General features: G+C 39.9%; 1 protein-coding gene across 3 annotated transcripts in view; it reads right to left on the reverse strand.

Annotated features, from left to right (window-relative positions):
- The window catches only part of syt7b (synaptotagmin VIIb), a 99,059-nt gene that overhangs the window by 13,951 nt on the left and 65,408 nt on the right, over positions 1-19,700 (reverse strand). For 2 of the 3 annotated variants that reach the window (XM_069174302.1, XM_069174304.1), the window contains 2 exons: positions 18,752-19,099; positions 13,606-13,728 (listed from right to left, as the gene is read on the reverse strand). In XM_069174302.1, the coding sequence (XP_069030403.1) occupies positions 13,606-13,728; positions 18,752-19,099 (471 nt within the window). The remainder of the gene's footprint in view (positions 1-13,605; positions 13,729-18,751; positions 19,100-19,700) is intronic. The other variant, XM_069174303.1, reaches the window with a different exon arrangement.

Below are 19,700 nucleotides of genomic sequence, written 5' to 3' on the forward strand. Positions count from 1 at the left end.
CATTAGCCGAAGGAGGAGAGAGAGGCGGGAGATGGGGATAAAAGCCTGGAAACAAAACAGACCAGATTTGGCTTGAGTTAAGAGTCAGACGCTCTAAAGCAGAGAAAGGAAGCAAACTGTCATGTTATATGGGCAAGCAAAGTAGGAGGAGGCTGGAGAGGGATGGGAGAGATAGACAAGGGTTATACAGCAAAGAGACAAGCAGAAGTGGAGCGACACTGAACAAGGAGGAAAAAAAGGGTATGGGAAGAGAGAAGAATTGATTCGTCACTCTGCGTTTATTTCCTGTGATCTGCAGGTCAGAGTACCAACAATGCAGCAGAAACTCAATCCAAACAGCGATGGTCTCTGTTTCACAGGCCTGCCAAATACAGCACTTGGCACTTTTTAATGTATCTGCTGATGAAGACATCTGAAAGATACATACATCATTTATCTAGCAGGCCGGGCTAAAAATATTCAATTACAGTTTGTAATATCAGCCCCCAACACATCAGGGAACAACGTGTTACCTTACATAATGATATAATACCTGACAGTCACACATATAACACCTGGCTGTCTTGCTGTGCCTCTTGACGTGACTCTCACCAGCACTCTGCTGCTCTGTGTTTTAACCGTTTTTGCCCTTTCACTCAAAAACGTGTTATCGTTGTATTAAACTGGAGCTGATCAGTTTGCAAAGCACACCTTTGTGTCGAAATAGTTATTCCTTCTTTCAGGCAGCCTAAAAGAGCCACTGTGGTGTTTACAGTTTGGGCGTTTCCAAGGGTGATGTAGCCAATGACTACATGAGTGGTCGGTTTCTAAGATAGAGAGGCTGAAGAGATTGATTAGTTCATATATAAGCAAGTGGTTAGGGGTTCCCCAATGCCTCAGTAGCGTAACATTGTATGGAAGGGGCCTCCTCCAATTACCATTGTCGAGCCTAATTTAATGAAACACCGGTGAAGGGAAGTGATCACTTGATAACCTCAGTGAGATACTGCACACTCCCACCGTGTTCCCAAGGCTTTGTTATAGGTGGTTTCTATGTTGGTAAATTAACATAGCATGCATAGTGTTAGTTAGGGAGATGTCTGGCAGAGATTTAGTCAGTTGACCCTTGCACTGTTATTCTGCATTAATTTGGCCCCTGTATTGTAAAACTAATATGATCACAATCCGTTGACATCAAAAACAAGATAAATGTTGAATCATGGTCAAAGCATTTACTGATATCATAATGGGGTTTGACATTGATTTTGCCCTAATCCGGTTTGTATTCCCAATTTATTAACTACTAAACTGCCACAATGGCACCCAGGAATTGAACTCATGAGCAGGGATCACAAAGGGGGAGCAGGGGAGCATTCACAATCCAGGTGTTTACTTTCTGTCCAAAGGTCATTACACAAAAAGGGAGTCAGCGAGGCAAACAGAGCAGGTGAAGGCAAAATCCAAAAACAGAAAGAAGAAAGGCAAACAAGACAAATTAAACTGCTTAGAAAGCTCGACTAACAGGAGTGCAGAGACAATCTGGCTGACTGACTGGTTAGTAAACAAGGCACAGGTGGTAGCAGAAACTGTTGGGAACCTGAACAACAGCAGGAAGTAAAGCATCGATGAGATTTAAAATATAAGAGGAAACAGTTAGCCAGAGGCTGAACAAGGTGTGACAAAATTTTAAATCCAAGTGCAGATCCTTAAAACCTGCTTGTAATCCATCAGTGTTTTGACACCTGCTTTCAGTGTGTGGGAACCGTTGGTTGTTGGCACAGTCAAGGTGATTCTGAGCGTCTGCTGCCAACGCTAAAATCTCAGCAGCACACTTGGTGCATGAAAATGTAAAATTCACAGAATAATTTTCACTGATTATGTCTGATTGGGTGTTTATATTCACGGTAGATTTTATGGCTCAGCCACTTTGATTTTCAGATGTTTATAATCTCTGAAGATGAGTATCACTGAGCAGCTGTTTCAAACATGCTCTCTATCACATATTCTTCTTCAAATAGTTCAGTTGTAGCTAAGCTGCATGGATGACTTTCCTCACTTCGACTATGGAGCACTTAATATATGCCTGTCAGTTGGGTCTCTACCCAAAGACTCTATAAACGCTTGCTTGTAGGAGGGGTTGGCTCAGTGACAGCCCATTGAGTCCAACTAAATCAACGCCTAACACGCGAGACAGAGACCACATCAATCTTAAACAATCAACCTTACACAAACACAGCCAGGTGTTTTCTCCATTATTTACATTAGAGATCTACGATTCATTCTACTGTGAATATTCAGCAATAAATTATCTAAGAAGATGCAGAACACACGCAGTACCTTCTCACAAGGCATATAAAAACAGTTGGAGTAAATGCAGGCCTGTATATTTTATTCATGTTTTTTTTCCAGCTAAACATATTCTGTCTGCTGAAGTCTAATAGAGAACTGAGCCAACCAGAAAGTGTGACTTTTCTTTGTAACATTTGCATAAATGTGATGCCATGTAAAGACAAAAACTGTCAGTCGTGCCTGTTGGACAATAAATGAAAAGTAGATTGTGTAAGATTTTTCTGTCTATCCAAGGTGGGAGACACAATTAGGTGTTCAGTGAGGAGGAAGACACAGGAGATAACGAGATAACAGATTAAAAAAAAGTGTTTGGAGATTAACAGGCAGTTAACCAGGTGGAAAATCAGAAGATGAGATCTGTCCAAAAAGTAGGAAATGAGAGTTAAACAGAAGATGCTATTGGAGTAACAGTGAGAAAATCACTCAATCAATCAAAGTCAGTCACTAATTTATCGTCACAAAAACATAGCATCATTAATTTCACAGCTACTGTCTCATTACAAGATGTGTACTTTTTATTGACTCATCAGTGTCAGCTCATAAATTTAACTGTTAAAAGATAAAAGAAGTAATAAATACACAAATTATATGCAAATAGTTCTATTTATGTGTGTAACATTGATGAAATCCATGTGTTATAGTTTAAGGGGTTCTTTCCTACCTTCCTTCTCTTCATTGTTTATCTTGCAGGTCTATAAGTGCCTGTTTTCGTATTGTTTGCATGGTTTGTTGATCAAAAAGAGTTTACTCTGATGAGGGTTTCATGGAGCAAGTCATGTGTCAGCACTTTTGTCAGCCAATTAGTCATAAATAAAATTCCCCAAAATGATCAAAACATGTGCTGAGTCTCTGTTTTCTTTGCCACTTGAGTAATGCCTCTTCACTAAATTTGTTTTGGGGGAAACTGACACACTCTTCAGAGCTAAATCATCATCATAATACACTATACCCTCCTCTATGCACTACAGAGGTGCAGTTGTGGTGTCCGCTCGTCATGGTATCCACACACAGATTAACATATGGGGACATGAAAGGGGAATAAAGACCTGCTGCTGCCCAGAGGTGTTATCGAATCACGGCTGTTGACTTGGTAATTGCCTGAGGGACGTGAAGCGACTGGGTGTGGCGGTGTGGAGAGTTCATCCATCATGTTTATATACATAGTCACTCACCCTGAAACATACATACAGCTGCTCATATGTGCACATAATCATATGGTGGCTGCAGCAGGGTTCTAATGCTGCATAAAACTTTAACCAGACATTATAACAACACAACAAAAATACACCTCTGACACACTAAAGAAATCTGATAAGTCAGTTAATTCTCAAACAGCTGAATTCGTCTCTCTGCAGTCATCTTGATTCAGTGACACAACTAAAAACACGCCAAAAAGCTAAACTTTGGAATTTGGACGAACCGAAGAAAAAAATATCTGTATCTGTGAGTTTCTCCTGCCTGATGGTGACTATCTCGTCTAAAACACAACACCAGTTACATAATTCATCCTTTAGAGGTTGTTGTAACCATGACTACTGAAATGTGTGCTCCCACTTAAGGTTGTACTCACTATCATCATGTATTTTACACAGGGTTGCAGTAACCATGGTAACAGGAGCCTTCAAAAGAGGCCAGTAAAATCCAAGGAAGTTCTACAGAGAGAGGGGCATACATTGAAAATAGCAAAAAGCCCACAGGGCAAAGGGAGCAAACATTTAGAAAGGCTTTGAAACACACTCTTTGACTTCCTCGTATCTACACTTCTCCAACCCTCTGTGACCCTGTGAAAACACCTCAGCACACACCACCATGCGTGTGTGAGCTCACGCTGAAAAAAGCTGATTCAGAAATGGCAAAAAGAAGTGCAGAATAACCTCCACCCATGACACCCAGAACATCAGGCGAAGACAGAACCGTGCCGCTATGGAGTTACCTCCTTTCCCTGTTAATAAAACAGTCTGGGTCATCAGACTGAAACATGCAAATTGAACTACCGGCGGGTCTATGAAACAAAACAAATGAGCACACGCACGCATGCAATTCCTCCTGGAGGTCAAAGGCAATGTCCCTGGAGAATGACCACTTCGATCTGACGCAGTAAAACACAAAACCCGAATTTTGACCTCATTGCCTCATTGAGTTGAACGCCATCTTCTGTGTAATTGGACAAAGCAGGTCATTACATCCCAGGGGACAATACAGAGACATCTTATCTCCTCCTATGTCACATGTCAATGGTCTATCTAGCATTGATTAAGAACGACTGAACAAATGAAAGGAACATGCTTCATTCATTCAGCTTTGATAAAGATATATCATCAAGTAATTACTGGAGGAGAGACTGGCTTAGAATGAAAAGTAAGAAAATTCAACTGAACTCTGGCAGCAAGGATCAAGAAAGTAGAGCAGGCAAGGGAATGTGCAGTTCAAATTTAGTGTCCTGCTGCATCATGACAGGATAAGACAAAGGAAACTAATGTTGTGCATACACAGATGCATTCTGTTTGCTAAGAGATGACATGTAAGCACCTACTGTACAAACAAACTTTTATGAAGCACCTGTGGCGCTTCTATTTTCTAAATAAACCGTATCACCCTAGATTAAAAAAATAAATACATAGAAAGTCAGTGAAAATAAATTGAAAGTAAAACAATGAGCTCAAAGACAGAACTTACATTAAGATTAAATACAATGAAAGAAAACATTTTAGCCTCTCTCACTGATCAGATGAATTAAGTTTTGCTGCTGAATTTTTCAGTTTCAATGCGACTCAAAGCTGTTTTGTGGCCATTTTTTTTTTTTTTTTTTTTACTGCGCTGCATGTGCATTGAACAGTTTCTTTTGGAAGGACAGGTCAATGCCCTATCCAGTGGTGAGTGGAAAAACTTGAAATATTTCCTCCCACCAACTTTCCTCTCTCTGAACCAGCATCACAATAATGGTAAGCTTCTTCTTAGTAAATGTAATGATATTGGATGAATGAATTAAAATAATGTGACACAGTAAAGTTACGTTGGTTTGTTTTTACCTTAATCGACTGCAGGCTAAATAAAGGTAGCGTACTATCAATCTGCTGCAGATGCTGTTTCTTCAGGATGAGACACTGTGAGGCACTCCTGAGCCCGGTCAAGAGTTGGCATGTTGTCCTGCTAAAGGCAGTAAACGTGAGTAGAGTAAATGGTCTGTACTTGTATAGTGCTTTATCACCTTTTGGTCTCAAAGCACTTTAGCATGGTTTTCCCATTCACCCATTCACCCACTAATGAGACAGATCACCATGCAAGGTGCTGCCATCAGGAGCACATTCACACACCGATGGTACACCATCGGGAGCAACTCAGGGTTCAGTGTCTTGCTCAAGGATGCTTCGGCACATGGACAGGAGGAGCTGGGGATTAAACCACCAACCTTCTGATTAGTGTGCAACCCGCTCTACTGTCTGAGCCACAGCCTCCCGAGAGTGAGCTCTGTTACTGATCTACATCAATGATAATAACAATAATAATGGGAATTTGCTGTGTTGCTAAACTCTTCCTTGGATTTTAAAAGTAAAATGTCCTTTTAACCTTGAAAACTGGTCCTATTGAAGAAACTGAAGAAATGTTTGACTATTAGTTTTATCCGAACCATAGTAGTCAAAGTACAGTATGTCTGTGTGAAACCCAGTGTAAAGGATCAAAGTCCTGTGTTTTGAACCACCAACCACCCTGACTTCCTCCCTATGACTGATGTATACATATATATTGAAGTATAAAAATGTAACACTTCCTTCACAGGAGAAAAAAAATAACATCAGAGCAATGTAGCAATAACGTTTCATGTCAAAATATGATTAGAATAAGAAGAATCTTTATGATTTGAAAAAAAATAAAATAAAATCATGATCCATGCCTACACTTCAGAAGACTAATACTGATCACAGAGAAGAACAACACCTCTAACAGAATGTGGATCAGAGGGCTCATTTAAAAAAAATGAATGTTTTGTTGGTAGTTTGCCGTCTATGCAGTCTAAATGATCAATCTCTTGAAGTCAATGCCAAAATAATTATGTTAAACTGCCTTAGGATATGAGATCAGTTATAAAGTCATAAAAAAAATTGTATTTACTTTCATACCTGGCTTCAGATGGGAAAACAATATGAAATATTATTGACTTATTTATCATTTAGGGGAATTAACAAAGTGAGAATCATCGCAGAGATTACGTGAGTGTAAAACTGTATCTAAAACCCATTTGGAGCCAAATCTTTTCGATTGTAACTAGTACAAACATTTAGCAGTGATACAAGGAAAGCAGGTACAGAAAGCTAACGTGTGTGTGAGCTTATACACTGCATATAAATTCAGGAAAACAGTCCATAGAGGACTCTCATTCCTTTTTAAGCATTGGAGCAGATTTATCAGAGTCTGCCCAAGCTGACAGTCATCTACACTGACAGAAGGGTGCTGATGTGACATCATCCCATCGCACGCCAGTCAACACCCTCAGGACAGGAAGGATTAGGTGAATAAGGAGATAGGGGAATGGGAAAGAAGAAAGAGAAGGAGGTAAAACTAGCAAATTATCTATTATCTTATTGCTTCCTGTATGCTGCTGTAGCGAAAAAATTTCCCCTCGGGGATTAATAGAGTAACTACCTAACCTAACCTAACCTAAATCAAAAAAATCCAAAGGGCAAAGTAAGAAAAAGGGTGTAATTGATGCAATCAAATAAAGAATGGAGGAGAGACTGGGAGACAGAGGTGGAGATGGAATGAAGGAGAGATGAGGAGACAAAGTCATATTGGAAAAGAAAATGGGGGCTGCAGAGGGTAAAGAGGAAATTGAAGAGGGGGATGGGAGAGAAATGGGAGGCAGAGAGAGAGAAAGGGAAAGTGGATGGACGGGTGAGAGCATGAGGTATGAGAGTTACCAGCAGGGCCTGGATGGCAAGTGTGTCTCCATAAACATGCTGTATCCAGGTCTTGCTGATCATACACTAGCCCTAGGAGACCATGAAACACAATATAGGTCCCATGTCCCATGATGGATGAGGCCCAGGCTCTGATGTCAGCCCACTCAGTGCTCCCCACCAACAGGGACAAATCACTCGGCCACCGCCTCCCTCAACAAGCAGGCTAATACAACTAATGGAGCCATCTACACAGTTCAACTGGCTTGATGCTCTTTGAATAGACTTCTGCTGCCTTGTTCCACTGATTTATCCGCTGGGTAATTGTTTTTCTAAATCCATGCATGAAGAGGAAAGTCAGAGAACCTGTGGTGACATCTTACAGATTTCTAAACCAGAGATGAAAATCAATAAAGATTTGCTTATTGACACCAAGAGTACTGGTTTTTTTTCCCTCTCACTGATCACTGTCACCTTTGCTGTGACGCCCCCCTCACTTTCCTTTCATGGGCTCTCTTAAATCAACTCCCTGCTCGTAGCCACAAGCAGCAACCAATGAAATGGTGAATGAGCTCCAGACTTAGTTCTGACAGGTTTTTTTTAAAAGACGCCTCGTTTGTGCTGACCTACATCGCTTTTTCTTTCCAATCATCTTTCCTCCCGTGCCACGGCTGGCTCCAAAGGCTGCCATGGGGACTAGCGGCCAGCCTGGAGAGCCATTAGGATGCTTGACTCACTGTGATTGTGGGCTCAGACACACAATTGAAAGAGTCGGATATGCCAGCTGATAAAGGGTGACAACAACTTCCTGCTTGATAAATACTGTACAGCCTGTACAACTCAGCGAGAGCAGTGCGACGTTACCAATATTAGAACTTCGATTCCTACTAAAGTGCTCGATATCAAACACAGATTGTTTGAACAAGAGCCCATATTATGTTATCCTCATCTCTAAATGATAATCTAATAAAACATTTTCCCGTCCAGGGTTTGACTGAGCAAATAAAAAATAAGCTCCCCAACGCTCATAAAAAGGAATAGTGTTAATTTCTAGATACTCTGAGACAGCAGATAAAGCTGCAAACACAACATCATATAGGGTAAATGGTCTGCATTTATATAGTGCTTTATCCCCTTAGTGATCTCAAAGCGCTTTACAGTTTGCATCCCATTCACTTCCATTTGTATCACGCGTACACACACACACACACACACACACACACACACACACACACACACACACACACACACACACACACACACACACACACACACACACACACACACACACACACCAATGGTGGCAGAGTTGCCATGCAAGGTGCCTGCCACTGGGAGCAACTTGGAGTTCAGGGCCTTGCCGAAGGACAACTCAGGATGTGGACAGGAGGACCCAGGGACCGAATCACTAACCTTATGATTAGTGGGGAACCCCGATCTACCTTCTGAGCCACAGAGCTACATCATACGCTAGCTAGGGCGACCTATGATGGTACAGCCAGTTGTTATCGGGACCGTGTTAGCAAGCAGCCTATAGTTACACATCTAGCAGACACAGAGTATTCATTTAGGGCTTCCGACCACCCAACGTATATTAATCATACTCACTCTCCTTTTAGCTCTGTTTTGGTCTCCACCAACTGCTAAGGTACATTTCTGGCCCATTTGCTGCTAAATGTTCCACAATGTTCACCAGCGAGCTGCCAACTTCTTCTGCTGAATATTAAAGATCAAATCAAGAACAAATTATGGTAAATAAACACCTTAATAAATCTATATATTGCCTCATGCCATTTAGTAAAATAATCTGTGAGAAGACAGAGGACTTTTTTGTTCCCTCGACGATGCCTGTAAGCTTTTTCTATTTATTTCACATTAAAGCTTCCCAACATTTACAGGGCACATTTAAAGTGTTAAACTGTTGCTCATTTAATAACTGTTCAACCACACTGACAGCACTTATTGTACCACACCAGGATTTGTAGCAGCAGTGGGAATTATGACAAAATACTTTAGTGTGAGTGGATTTCAGGTACGTGATTCTTCATTGTTAACGCAGAACAGGATTAGCTACAATAAGGTGTGCAGCTTTATGTTGCAATTATTGCAAATGATCCACATTAGATTTGCACGTCCCATCTTTGACAGCTTGTGTGAGCACAAGACATTTTTGTCTTGCTTTGAATGGAAGTAGACTTCGATACGCTCCATTTCAGAAAGCTTTGCACGTTTTTACAGCTTTTACAAATGCACCATTGAGAGTGAAGGTTGTCCAGGGCGAGCAAGCTCTTTTGGGTTTATCCATATTGATTTCCCTGTTGCATCTCTGTGTGTGGTGAATCTCTGAGCTTATTAAGATGCAGCTCTGCCGTGCAACAACAGCTTTCTGAAATGATAATAACACAAACAGCTTCAGAGCTTCCATCATAGTCATCTGCAGGTGGGTGATTATGTCCAGTCCACCGCAGGGCTTTGGCTGGTCTACCACAGTGAACCAAACTGACTTATATAACACGAGGCTACGCATAAGAGATTAGGGGACCTTTCACTTAACACAGAGGGAGACAAACACTGGCTTTTTCTGAAGATAACAGATCAGGGAGTGAAGAAAATGTGTCTTTTTACATTATTAACTGTAATCACAGCTGCATGGGTGTCTTAAGGGATTTTATCTCTAAAATGTAACAAACACAGGGCAGGTTTTGCAGGCAACAGGGATGGTATAGCTCCGGCTTTATCCAAAACCACGGATTAACAACAGGACACGCTTGTTCAAGGGAGATTTCACTGTTGTGCATGTAATGAGTAAATTCCTAGTTTTTCCAAGATCTTGTCCACATTTTTTTTAATGATGTTTGTCATTTTCTTGTTATAATGACATTAATACCAATTTATCCCATTTACACAAGGAACTTTTCTTATTATATCATGATGAGTTTATGTCGTCATAATGAGAAACTTGCAGATGCTGATTTAAAGGAGAAAAAGGTCAACGCTGCAGAATTGAGAAAACACATAGAATCATTGTGTATTTGATATCAGGGATTGTCAATAACTGGGTCAGAGCAGAGTTTTCATTACACTGTAACTCTTTATTAGTGTAAGCATATTTTACGCTGAACAAGGGAGAAAAGCCTCTGATATGATACGTGTCAATAATTTACTTCGCAGCTGTGATGTAGATTAGTGACTACTGACTGAATCCTAAAAGAACATAGTTACACCAATATTTTAATATAAAAAAAAAACAAATTAAATGATTCTGCGTACTGTGAAAGAGATCACTCGTAGTAATGAACTCAAAATGAATTAACTTCTTTTCACTGTTTTGGTTTTACAGCCAACAAATGTAGTATGTTGGTTCAGTTGCACTGCTTTCATCAACCTTTCATCAACTTTCAACATGACCTGGATGATTGAAAATCTAATAACATGTTTCATCCATCTTGTTTCCAGCATCATCCGCTTTGGACACTTCTTACCTAACACCAAGCCAGCAACAGGTTAGTGAACATGGTGGGATATTTGGTGCTTAAATAGCAAAATATTTTTTTAGTTGGTGGACACACAAACAGAGAGAAATAGAAAGTGGATATAGGACTTCTATTTATCAATTGGTCAATGTGTAAAATCTAAATCTGTGCAAACATATTCACCATAACATGTTATGTTTACACTTTTTCTTGTTATTTACTGTCCATATTTAGAAGGATGGTGTGAACAAATATAGATTTGACCTAATACACAGGAGACACAGCCTTTGTTTGTACCCCGTTATTTGTCTATTATCAGATTTATTGTTTGTAGATATTTGTGCCCCGAGCTGGAGTTGATTTAATTAATAAACCAAAGGAATGTCAAACCTCCATTTGTGTGTGTATTTTTATCTTGTAGTATATTTCTCTAGAAAGCTGAGAGCAAAGGTTTCCCACTCCTTCTGTCTCTCTTTCACTGTCTGACAGCGTCTCGGCTCGTCACATATAATCTTGGCGGGATCAAAACGTTCCCTCGTTCTCAGTCTGCTGGGCTCTGTGAAAACAGCCAGGAGCAAGCCAGCAAACGGGCGCGGGGAGCTCATGAGGTAACCACAGAGACACAGAGATGAGGAAGACGGACAGAGATGATGATGGAGAGCTGTTATTAGTTGTGGAAGGACACTAGACAATTTGGCCCACGCGAGCCCTCTGGGTAAAGGCTATCAGGCTGCCTGTGATTAGAGTTAGGTGCTTGACAGACCTCCAGACAGAGAGAGGGGGAAGAGCATGATTTGAAGACAAGAGGTAAGCTCCTATCATCCCCTCACTGTACCTTTAACATTTTAAATTAAATTGTAAAAGGATAAAAAAAAAAAAAAGGCGGTAATTGTTGCTATGGCATCAGAAAAAAGACACTTTAATTTTGTTCTTTTCTTTTAAAGACTGACTTCTATTTTCTCGTAACCACAAATTCACACATGACCTAGTTAGAACAGCTTACTTGGATGCACTGCAGGGAGGTTCGGAGAAAAACTTTGTGTGTTCAAGAAATTTGAAGAAATTCAAAGGCAGCATTTATGGAAAAAGAAAAAAAAACAGAACCATAAACAAAAAAATGGTTATGTTGAGCTATACACAGTTTTATCTTGAGCCTAGTAGTGAACAGTGGGCTAAGCACTTTATCTCTCAAACACTGTTGTGATAAGAGAGCAGCCCCATAGTCCTTTGTTCACCAGCTGAGAGCCTGTGTTAGTCTCTGACGGCTGCTGAGAGATCACTGGTAGATGAGAGGTTAGCATATTTTTAGACGGGTGGTGTTTCATGTGAACAGTCTTACTTCTAAATAATGAGGGTGCCTGAGACTCAAAGATCAAACCAGCAGCGAGGAGCTGCAGACAAGCAGACTTTCAAAAGTTTGGATGGAGAACATGGAGGGCATGAAAAATGGGGGAACGGGAGCCAAAATGTAAAGTTGGATGAGGAAATGTGGTGATATGCAAAACAGAAAGAAAAATGGAGAAAACATAAAGGTGAAGAGGAAAGCAGTGAGCTCTTGAGTTTGGTGCTGGAAGTCATAGAACAGGCTAATAATTAAAGGAAGAGAAACCCAACACATACCGAAGTAACAAGAAGGGAATACAACTAAGGTCACGTTCTCTGTATTGTTTCTGGGAGTATGGGGAATTTAAGGGCCTGAGGAGGAGATTAAGTTGATGGCATACAGTACTGTGCAAAGGTTTTAGGCACTGGAAGTAAAGAGGGTGCTTCTAAAAGGAAGCCATGAAGACTTTTAGTTACCTTCATACAAGACTAAAACATGAAATCAAATCAATATTTAATGTGACAACCCTCTGTCTTTCAAACAGCACCACTTCTCTTGCATGCCGTTTTCCAAGGTTCTCAGCAGGTAAGTTGTTTTGAGCTTCCTGCAGAACCTGCCACGGTTCTTCTGTGGATTTAATCAGTCTCAGTGTCTTCTGCCTCTTCATGTAATCTTTGGGAGCCGCAGCATCTGCTGCAAGACTCCTTGTTCTTGTTGCTGCAGATATTTTTTTTTTTTATGAGGTTTATTGAGGTTTGGGCTCGTTTATGCGGTAGAATGAATTTGGGACTGGTAGCCTCCCTGATGGTTCCGCATGACGGATAAGAAAGTGCACAAAACTCATGCAGAGTACTGTATAATTACATCAGCAGTAGATTACACATGATGTGTTTTCAAAGTCGGACAACACATTTATATTTGACTATTTCTGGCAAAACAAGAGCATTTCCCCTCCATAATTATATTGCTGGCAGTGAAGAGAAGGCTTTGAAACACTTAGCAGTTACATAAATAAAATTTGAGTAAACAAAAAATGCTATACTAGAGGGGTAGGTCGCCCTGGGAAAATTTAGATTCATGACATTAGTATTTCTCAATTCGTGGCTGCAGTTGCATTGTTGATGGTCATGTGAATGAAATATGTTTAACATTTTAACTTCTTTTCTGATGATTTTCAAACATCTATGAAAAGTTGCAGCTTTTTTCAAACTGCCAAAAAGTACATAAAAGTTAAGATTCATTAGTCTATAACTTCTTTCAAATTATATATTTTCAAATGAAATATATTGAAGTCTGGGTCTGAGTTTCTTTTCATTGTAGTGTTATGAGTAGAATAAATTCCATATCAAACAAGAATTGTTACGTTTTCAAGGGTAATACGAAATGACTATGAACTGATGGTCTTTCAGGTCACCCTACTGCACAGTGTAGAGCACTACATCAACACAACAGAGATAAATAGTCCAGCAACGCTTTAAATTACACATCATTACATACCTCTCCACTATATGACAAACAGCCACCTCAGCTACTCGCTTTATTTTTGTGCTTCACGAACCACATTCCTCACATTTTCTCTCATTACCTTTTTTCTGGTGTGGTTTCATTTTCTTTGCTCGCTGGTGCTTCCTGTAGGTCTGGGAGGTTGGCAAAGTCATCCTGTTCAGCCAGCCCGATTGCTAGAGACAGAACAACCATCTTCCCCTCGCTGGACATACAAACAAACAAGACATCACGAGACCACACGGGTACGAAGAGAAATAGGGTACAGGGACACACACATATATTCCGACATATACGAAACACACACAAACAGGCAGCGACAGAAACACAGCATCACACCCGGCACACATTCATTTCATGTACAAGGAGAGAGTGGGAGAGAGGTGGTAGACTGCTGTGAGGACACTACAGTATTTCAGTTTAACAAATGCTCAGTTCTTACTTCACTTTGTAATGCATCTTATCCAAACCTGTGTGCTATGGAGGGAGATAAGAATACCATCAATCTAACACTTTAATAACACCTGACTGCATGCATCTCTTGCTATTTTGTTTATGAAATGTTTATTTTTTTGTAAAAACTTTGATATAAATATCATTGAACATGATCACTACTGAAACATGTGCAGAACAACCCGTAAAAAAATTAAAAATAAAATAATATTTACAAAGGCAACTTACTGTTTATTATTTTGCCTGTATGCCTTTGTGAATATATGACATGTGGACGGGCACCTAAATCAACTTCTGATGTGCATCACTAACATACATTATGTGAGAATGTTAAAGGAAATGAACAAGTAAAAGTCATGATGAACTTTCAAATAATCCAGGGTTTGTGTTGTTCTTTCTTTGGTGGATAGATTTACATGATCAGGAAACACAACATCATCATCATCAGCGCTGTCTCTTCCAAAAATATTTTACTGGTTTAATCTCACAGATCACAGTGGTGAGCACATTTTTGGAACGTCTACAAGTGTTGTTGTTAGCTTTAGGCAAGAAATTTGACTTTTAGATTTAAAAAAAAAAAAAATAGATTGTCTTCGGTAAAATTGATCAGTGTAATAGAACTGGTGTAAACGTTATCATAACCAGATCAGCTCACGTCATTCTTGTATCTCTGGAAGATGTCTTGCACTGCTTCTAGATTGTCCACTTGTCCTTTACGAAGTGTGATATACTGTATATTGAACAAGTGGACAATCTAGAAGCAGTGCAAGACATCTTCCAGAGATACAAGAATGGCGTGAGCTGATCTGGTCATGATAACGTTTACACCAGTTCTATTACACTGATCAATTTTACTCAAGACAATCTATTTTTTTTTTCCCTTCACCACAGCTGCTAGGCTGTGAGTTTGCTACTAAAAGCCATCCAGCCTTTGAATCACTACAAAGTCTTGTTCTCACATTTTGGATAATGTGTAGTGCCTCTGATTACTCTTTTCCACCACAGAAGCAGATTATTTTGGTGCCAAACCATTTGTCACACACTGTGTTGATTATTTTTTTACTTCTTTAACACTAACATGGTACTGGATGGATTGCATTTCTGTAATCTATTTCTCTTATAGCAAAGTGTGTATCATTAAAATATAACAGATGATCAAAATTATATTCATCAAAGGCCAACCTTATATATAAGGTTTCTTGTATACTCAGTTAAAATATCCATAAGTTTTTTCTTACAGTATGACTCATCATCATTAGGTATGCAGGTATATATTGGCTCAGTGTGTTCTTACAATGTGGATACATTAAACGTTTTTTTTTTAACCCCCTGCAGATACTCTATGGTGGTCATAGAAATGTGTTTCACTGAAATGAGCATCCTTAGAAGACAGGTTGAGAATAACTGATGGTTCCATCTCTTTATCGTCTACATTTACATGTTTCCTTCAACAATAAATATGCAAAAATAGAAGTGCAACACCCTAAAAGAAAGCATTGGATTGTTTCAGAGAAAAATGGAGGCAATTGCAATGACATGCAGAAAAGAAAGTTAAAAACAAAAAAAAAGCCAAATAAATCCATGAAAATTGAGGTGACCTTAACAAAAACCTGCAACAAAGAAATGTATGTTGATTTTCAGCGGCTATTTTCCCCCTCTCAACAAGCCTGAAGACATTCAAATTACGTTTTAACTAAAGTATGGTGCACTGTAAATTCAAGAGGCCATGCAAACAGTGACCCTAACATTTGCCCAAAAACTAATCTTGTACTTCACAGTCACAAAAAACAACCCACATGGAGGCACATAGTGTGCTCTATTCTAGCTAATACTTTTCTTTCTGCCTCTGCCATACTCTTTTCTTTTTTTTACAGCCTCTAGCGTAGCATGCTGATCCATGGACAACCTTTACATGAGTTTTATTTTCACAGTAATTTCCTAAAAGGCTAAATTCCAGCTCCAAAACAAATCTTTGTTGGTTTCTCGCATCCCTTAACATCAGCTGACTGACAGTTACAGGCATAATAACAAAATATTCCTCAAAATGTTCTTCTCTTACTTTAGCAGCTGCCTTAATTTGGTTTGAATATTAACCTGTTATCAATGAAATTACAGAGACTCAAAGGTTTTATGATAGGAGAAATTCCTTCTGTGTTCCTGAAACAGTAATCAGTATGAAACAATGACCAAAACATCTCTAAAATTATACAATTTAAATCTAGCAATGATGAGCCAGACTCTATGGCACCCCTGAACACGGCACATGTTATTTTGCACATAGGCAAGAAGTATAACAAAATATCAATATGATCAAAAGATTTTCACTGAAGGGAATCTTACATCTTCCTTTTTTTATGTATATTTTTTTTTTATATTTTCAGTTTCTCGTTAGTTTTCCTCAGCTCATCTTCCTCTCATCTTTGTGTATCTCTCACCTCTATTTTTCCAGCCTGCATGGACTTTCTATAGTGCTGTTTGTTCAAGCAGTATCGACAACGAGAGGAACACATTAGCACTTGAGAGACAGCAGCCCACTGGGGATGTGTAAACAGCACCGACATGACGCTCATCGATAAGGTGAATGGATTTGTCTAGATGACCAAAAAAGACACGTGCACTCCAACCGGAGGACGCCGAGATCATTACCACCTACACCAGGTCTATCGATCTGAAGGGAAAGCGGCGAGGCTCAGTTGCCACACTGTGCGGGACACATTGACACAAGTTGAAGGTGAAACTGCTGCATTTGGTTGTTCATACCCCAACGATCACGTATGCATAATATTCCCAACCCCCACTGAATGCACCCCTGAACCCTCCCCAGGGTCAACAACTGACGTGTTTGGTCCGGTGAGATTCATGAGGACAGGGACAATGGGCGATGCCACCTCACTATATATGAACCCAGCCTTATTTGAATGATGATTCACATAGGCAGGGAGGTCACAGGCCTGGAGACACTGTTAATGGGAAGACACGCAAAAAGTACAGGGGCGAAGAGCTGTGTGCATAGATGTGTGTGAATGCCTATGTTTATGGTCAAGAGGGGATGGAGGCGTTTACGTGAGGCTGCTTTGTAGAGCACATCATATGTAATCTATCTTTCAAGTCAAGCGGAGGAGGAGAGTTCTCCGTGCTTGGTTTCTCAAACAATGACCGGCCTTCGCACATCGGGAGCTTCTCTACTCGGCAGCGGATGAGTCGGAAAATTGTTGGTGTCGTAATAATGATCTTTGCTAACTCAATAGTGAATATTTCTTTTGAAACCTGGTTGGCTTCATGTTAAGGTTGTTTAAATCATTTGGTATTTTAAGTTGTTCTAAAACCAGAGAAAAAAGAGACGGATCAAGTCTTTAGGTGTAATTGTATGACGCACAGTTTATGTAACTATTATGCCTGATATATGGTTTTTAACAATCTGAAAACCTGTGAAGAAGTATTTATTTTAATGACTTCCCCATGCTGTTTAGCTGCTGTTTCTTACCTCCCCGACAGTGATGGCAATAATTCATTGCTGTTGTATTACTATGAATCCAAGCACAAAAGATGCACATACAAGGGAATAACAAAAGTCCCCAAAATTTATGACAGTTTTGTGGTTCATGAATGCAAAGTGTGGTGGTGCACACATACAATAGAGAAGTACCTTCCTGCAAAGAATGGGTTTCATGAAACATTTCAAATTCATAAATGTATACTGAACAAGTTAAGAAACAAGTTTTCTCAAGACCTCCTGGAGTTGGTAAATATATATACAATACACTTGTTCAAATATAGGATAATATTCAGATGTTATATCTTTACCTCTGCACTCACCACTCAACTTTGTTTTGAACTTATAAACACAGTCATACACACACTAACATATAATGACAAAACATAAAAAGCCTATCAAAAAATCACTATGCAGCATACTCAGAAATTATAAGGGGCTTTAAAGGAGAAAATATGATCTACTGTACATATACAAAGCTATTAATGTAGTCAAATCTATGACACCTGACCCAATCAGCTTCTACTGTAGCAACATCACAAGCTGCACCCTTATCATAGCTGACTTGAATCAGTATCTCTGGTTCGACCTCTTTATAAGAAGGTTTCATAAAATTTTACAAATATGTGACATCCCTTGTATAAACAGGTATTTTCATATATCACGCCTAGTCTAAACTACTGCAGTTTAATTCAGCAGTCAAACTTTTGTGAGTAGAGAAGCTTTTTTTGGTTCTGTTTGTGTTGCACTGAAAACAATTTCAAAAATGTTCTCCATATAAAAAAAAAAAGAGGGGTGGAGAAAGCATTAGAAACACCTCAAACCACAACACAAATCAAGCGAATCACAAACCAGTGGTAGAATGTAACATTTACTCAAGTAAAGTAAGTACTGAAGACCAATTTTGAGGTACTTGTTTGACTATTTCAATTTTACATCATTCATCTCCCTATTTCAGAGGAAAATGTAAAACTTTTTACTGTCTCAGCTCTGCTTCAATCAACTACAGCAGCAAAAAGCTATTTAAACTTTAATGAGTAATAACTATCCAATAGTATGACATACACAGAGGCTATTTTTATCCTCAGTGACTTTTACTTAACTTTTTTTTTACTTATAGTAAGATCTGAAAATCTTCCTCCAACAACACCATAAAATATATATGATATCAAATCTAGGAAGGGTTTACTGCGGTGCTGTTCTAGCAGACTGCAATGCAGTGGTGCACTAATATAAACTAGTCTGTGTAGCACATGATTATCAAAAACTTGATGACACTTACAAGAAGGACTTGACGTCCAGCCCTCTGTGGCGGATCTGCTCCATCATGTGGTCCCAGCTGCCTGGATTTGACCTTGATCGGCCTGCCCCTGCTCCTCTGTACCGGGAGGCTGCAGCCGGACTCCCCCGAACCCCCCGCGGGCCCCCACGGTGGCCCCCGCCACCTGGCCCTGTGTGCAGCTGGCCCAGGCTCTGCGAGGTGACTGGGGGGTCATTGGGAGCTGGAGGGGGCTGGTGAGTGAGGGGCTGTTGGAGGCTCTGCTGCCGGACCAGGGGCCGGGGGCGCGCCACAGCTGAGGATGGGATGTGCTCCAGGGTGGAAGCAGACGAGAGGGAGGCGTCCCCAAAACTGAGCAGACACATGGGAGCAGCAGGGAAAAAGATGGATACAACAGGGAAGACATTGGAGTTAGAGATAGCATGAGAGACATAGGACAGGGCAGGTAGTTATAAGATGAAAGTATAAAAGATCAAACTGTTAAAAAAACTGGTAACACATGATCATGCTGATATCAAAAGAAAGTCGGGGAGGATAAAAATGGCAAACCCATATATAAACACAGCACTGACTGAAATGTGGGAACACAGTGTTCGCAGAGAATATCCAAGGGAGCGAGTATCAAGAGAGAAAAAACAGTAAAGAAGATCAGGAGAAGAGGGAGAGACAAAAAAAAAACAGTGGTCAAACAGCTTTAGGTTACTGTTAAACATGTTCATGAGGAAAGCTGTGCTGAATTTTGAGTTATTGCATCATGACAGTGTGTGGATGGGCTGGTATACAATGTATAAACATTCAATTATTCTTCTCCAAACTAGTGTCAAAACAAACCTCTGCTTCAGTGGAATTAAATTTGAGCTGAAGTTAAAGTATCACTATCACTTAACTTGACTCTGTTCTTCATCTGCAGCGCTGAATCATTTCTGCATGTTATTTCTCTCCCTAATTAGTC

The sequence above is a fragment of the Embiotoca jacksoni genome, unplaced genomic scaffold (genome assembly GCF_022577435.1).
Source record: "Embiotoca jacksoni isolate LCO1_2020_lvr unplaced genomic scaffold, fEmbJac1.0.p SCAF_6, whole genome shotgun sequence".
NCBI classification, from domain to species: domain Eukaryota; kingdom Metazoa; phylum Chordata; class Actinopteri; family Embiotocidae; genus Embiotoca; species Embiotoca jacksoni.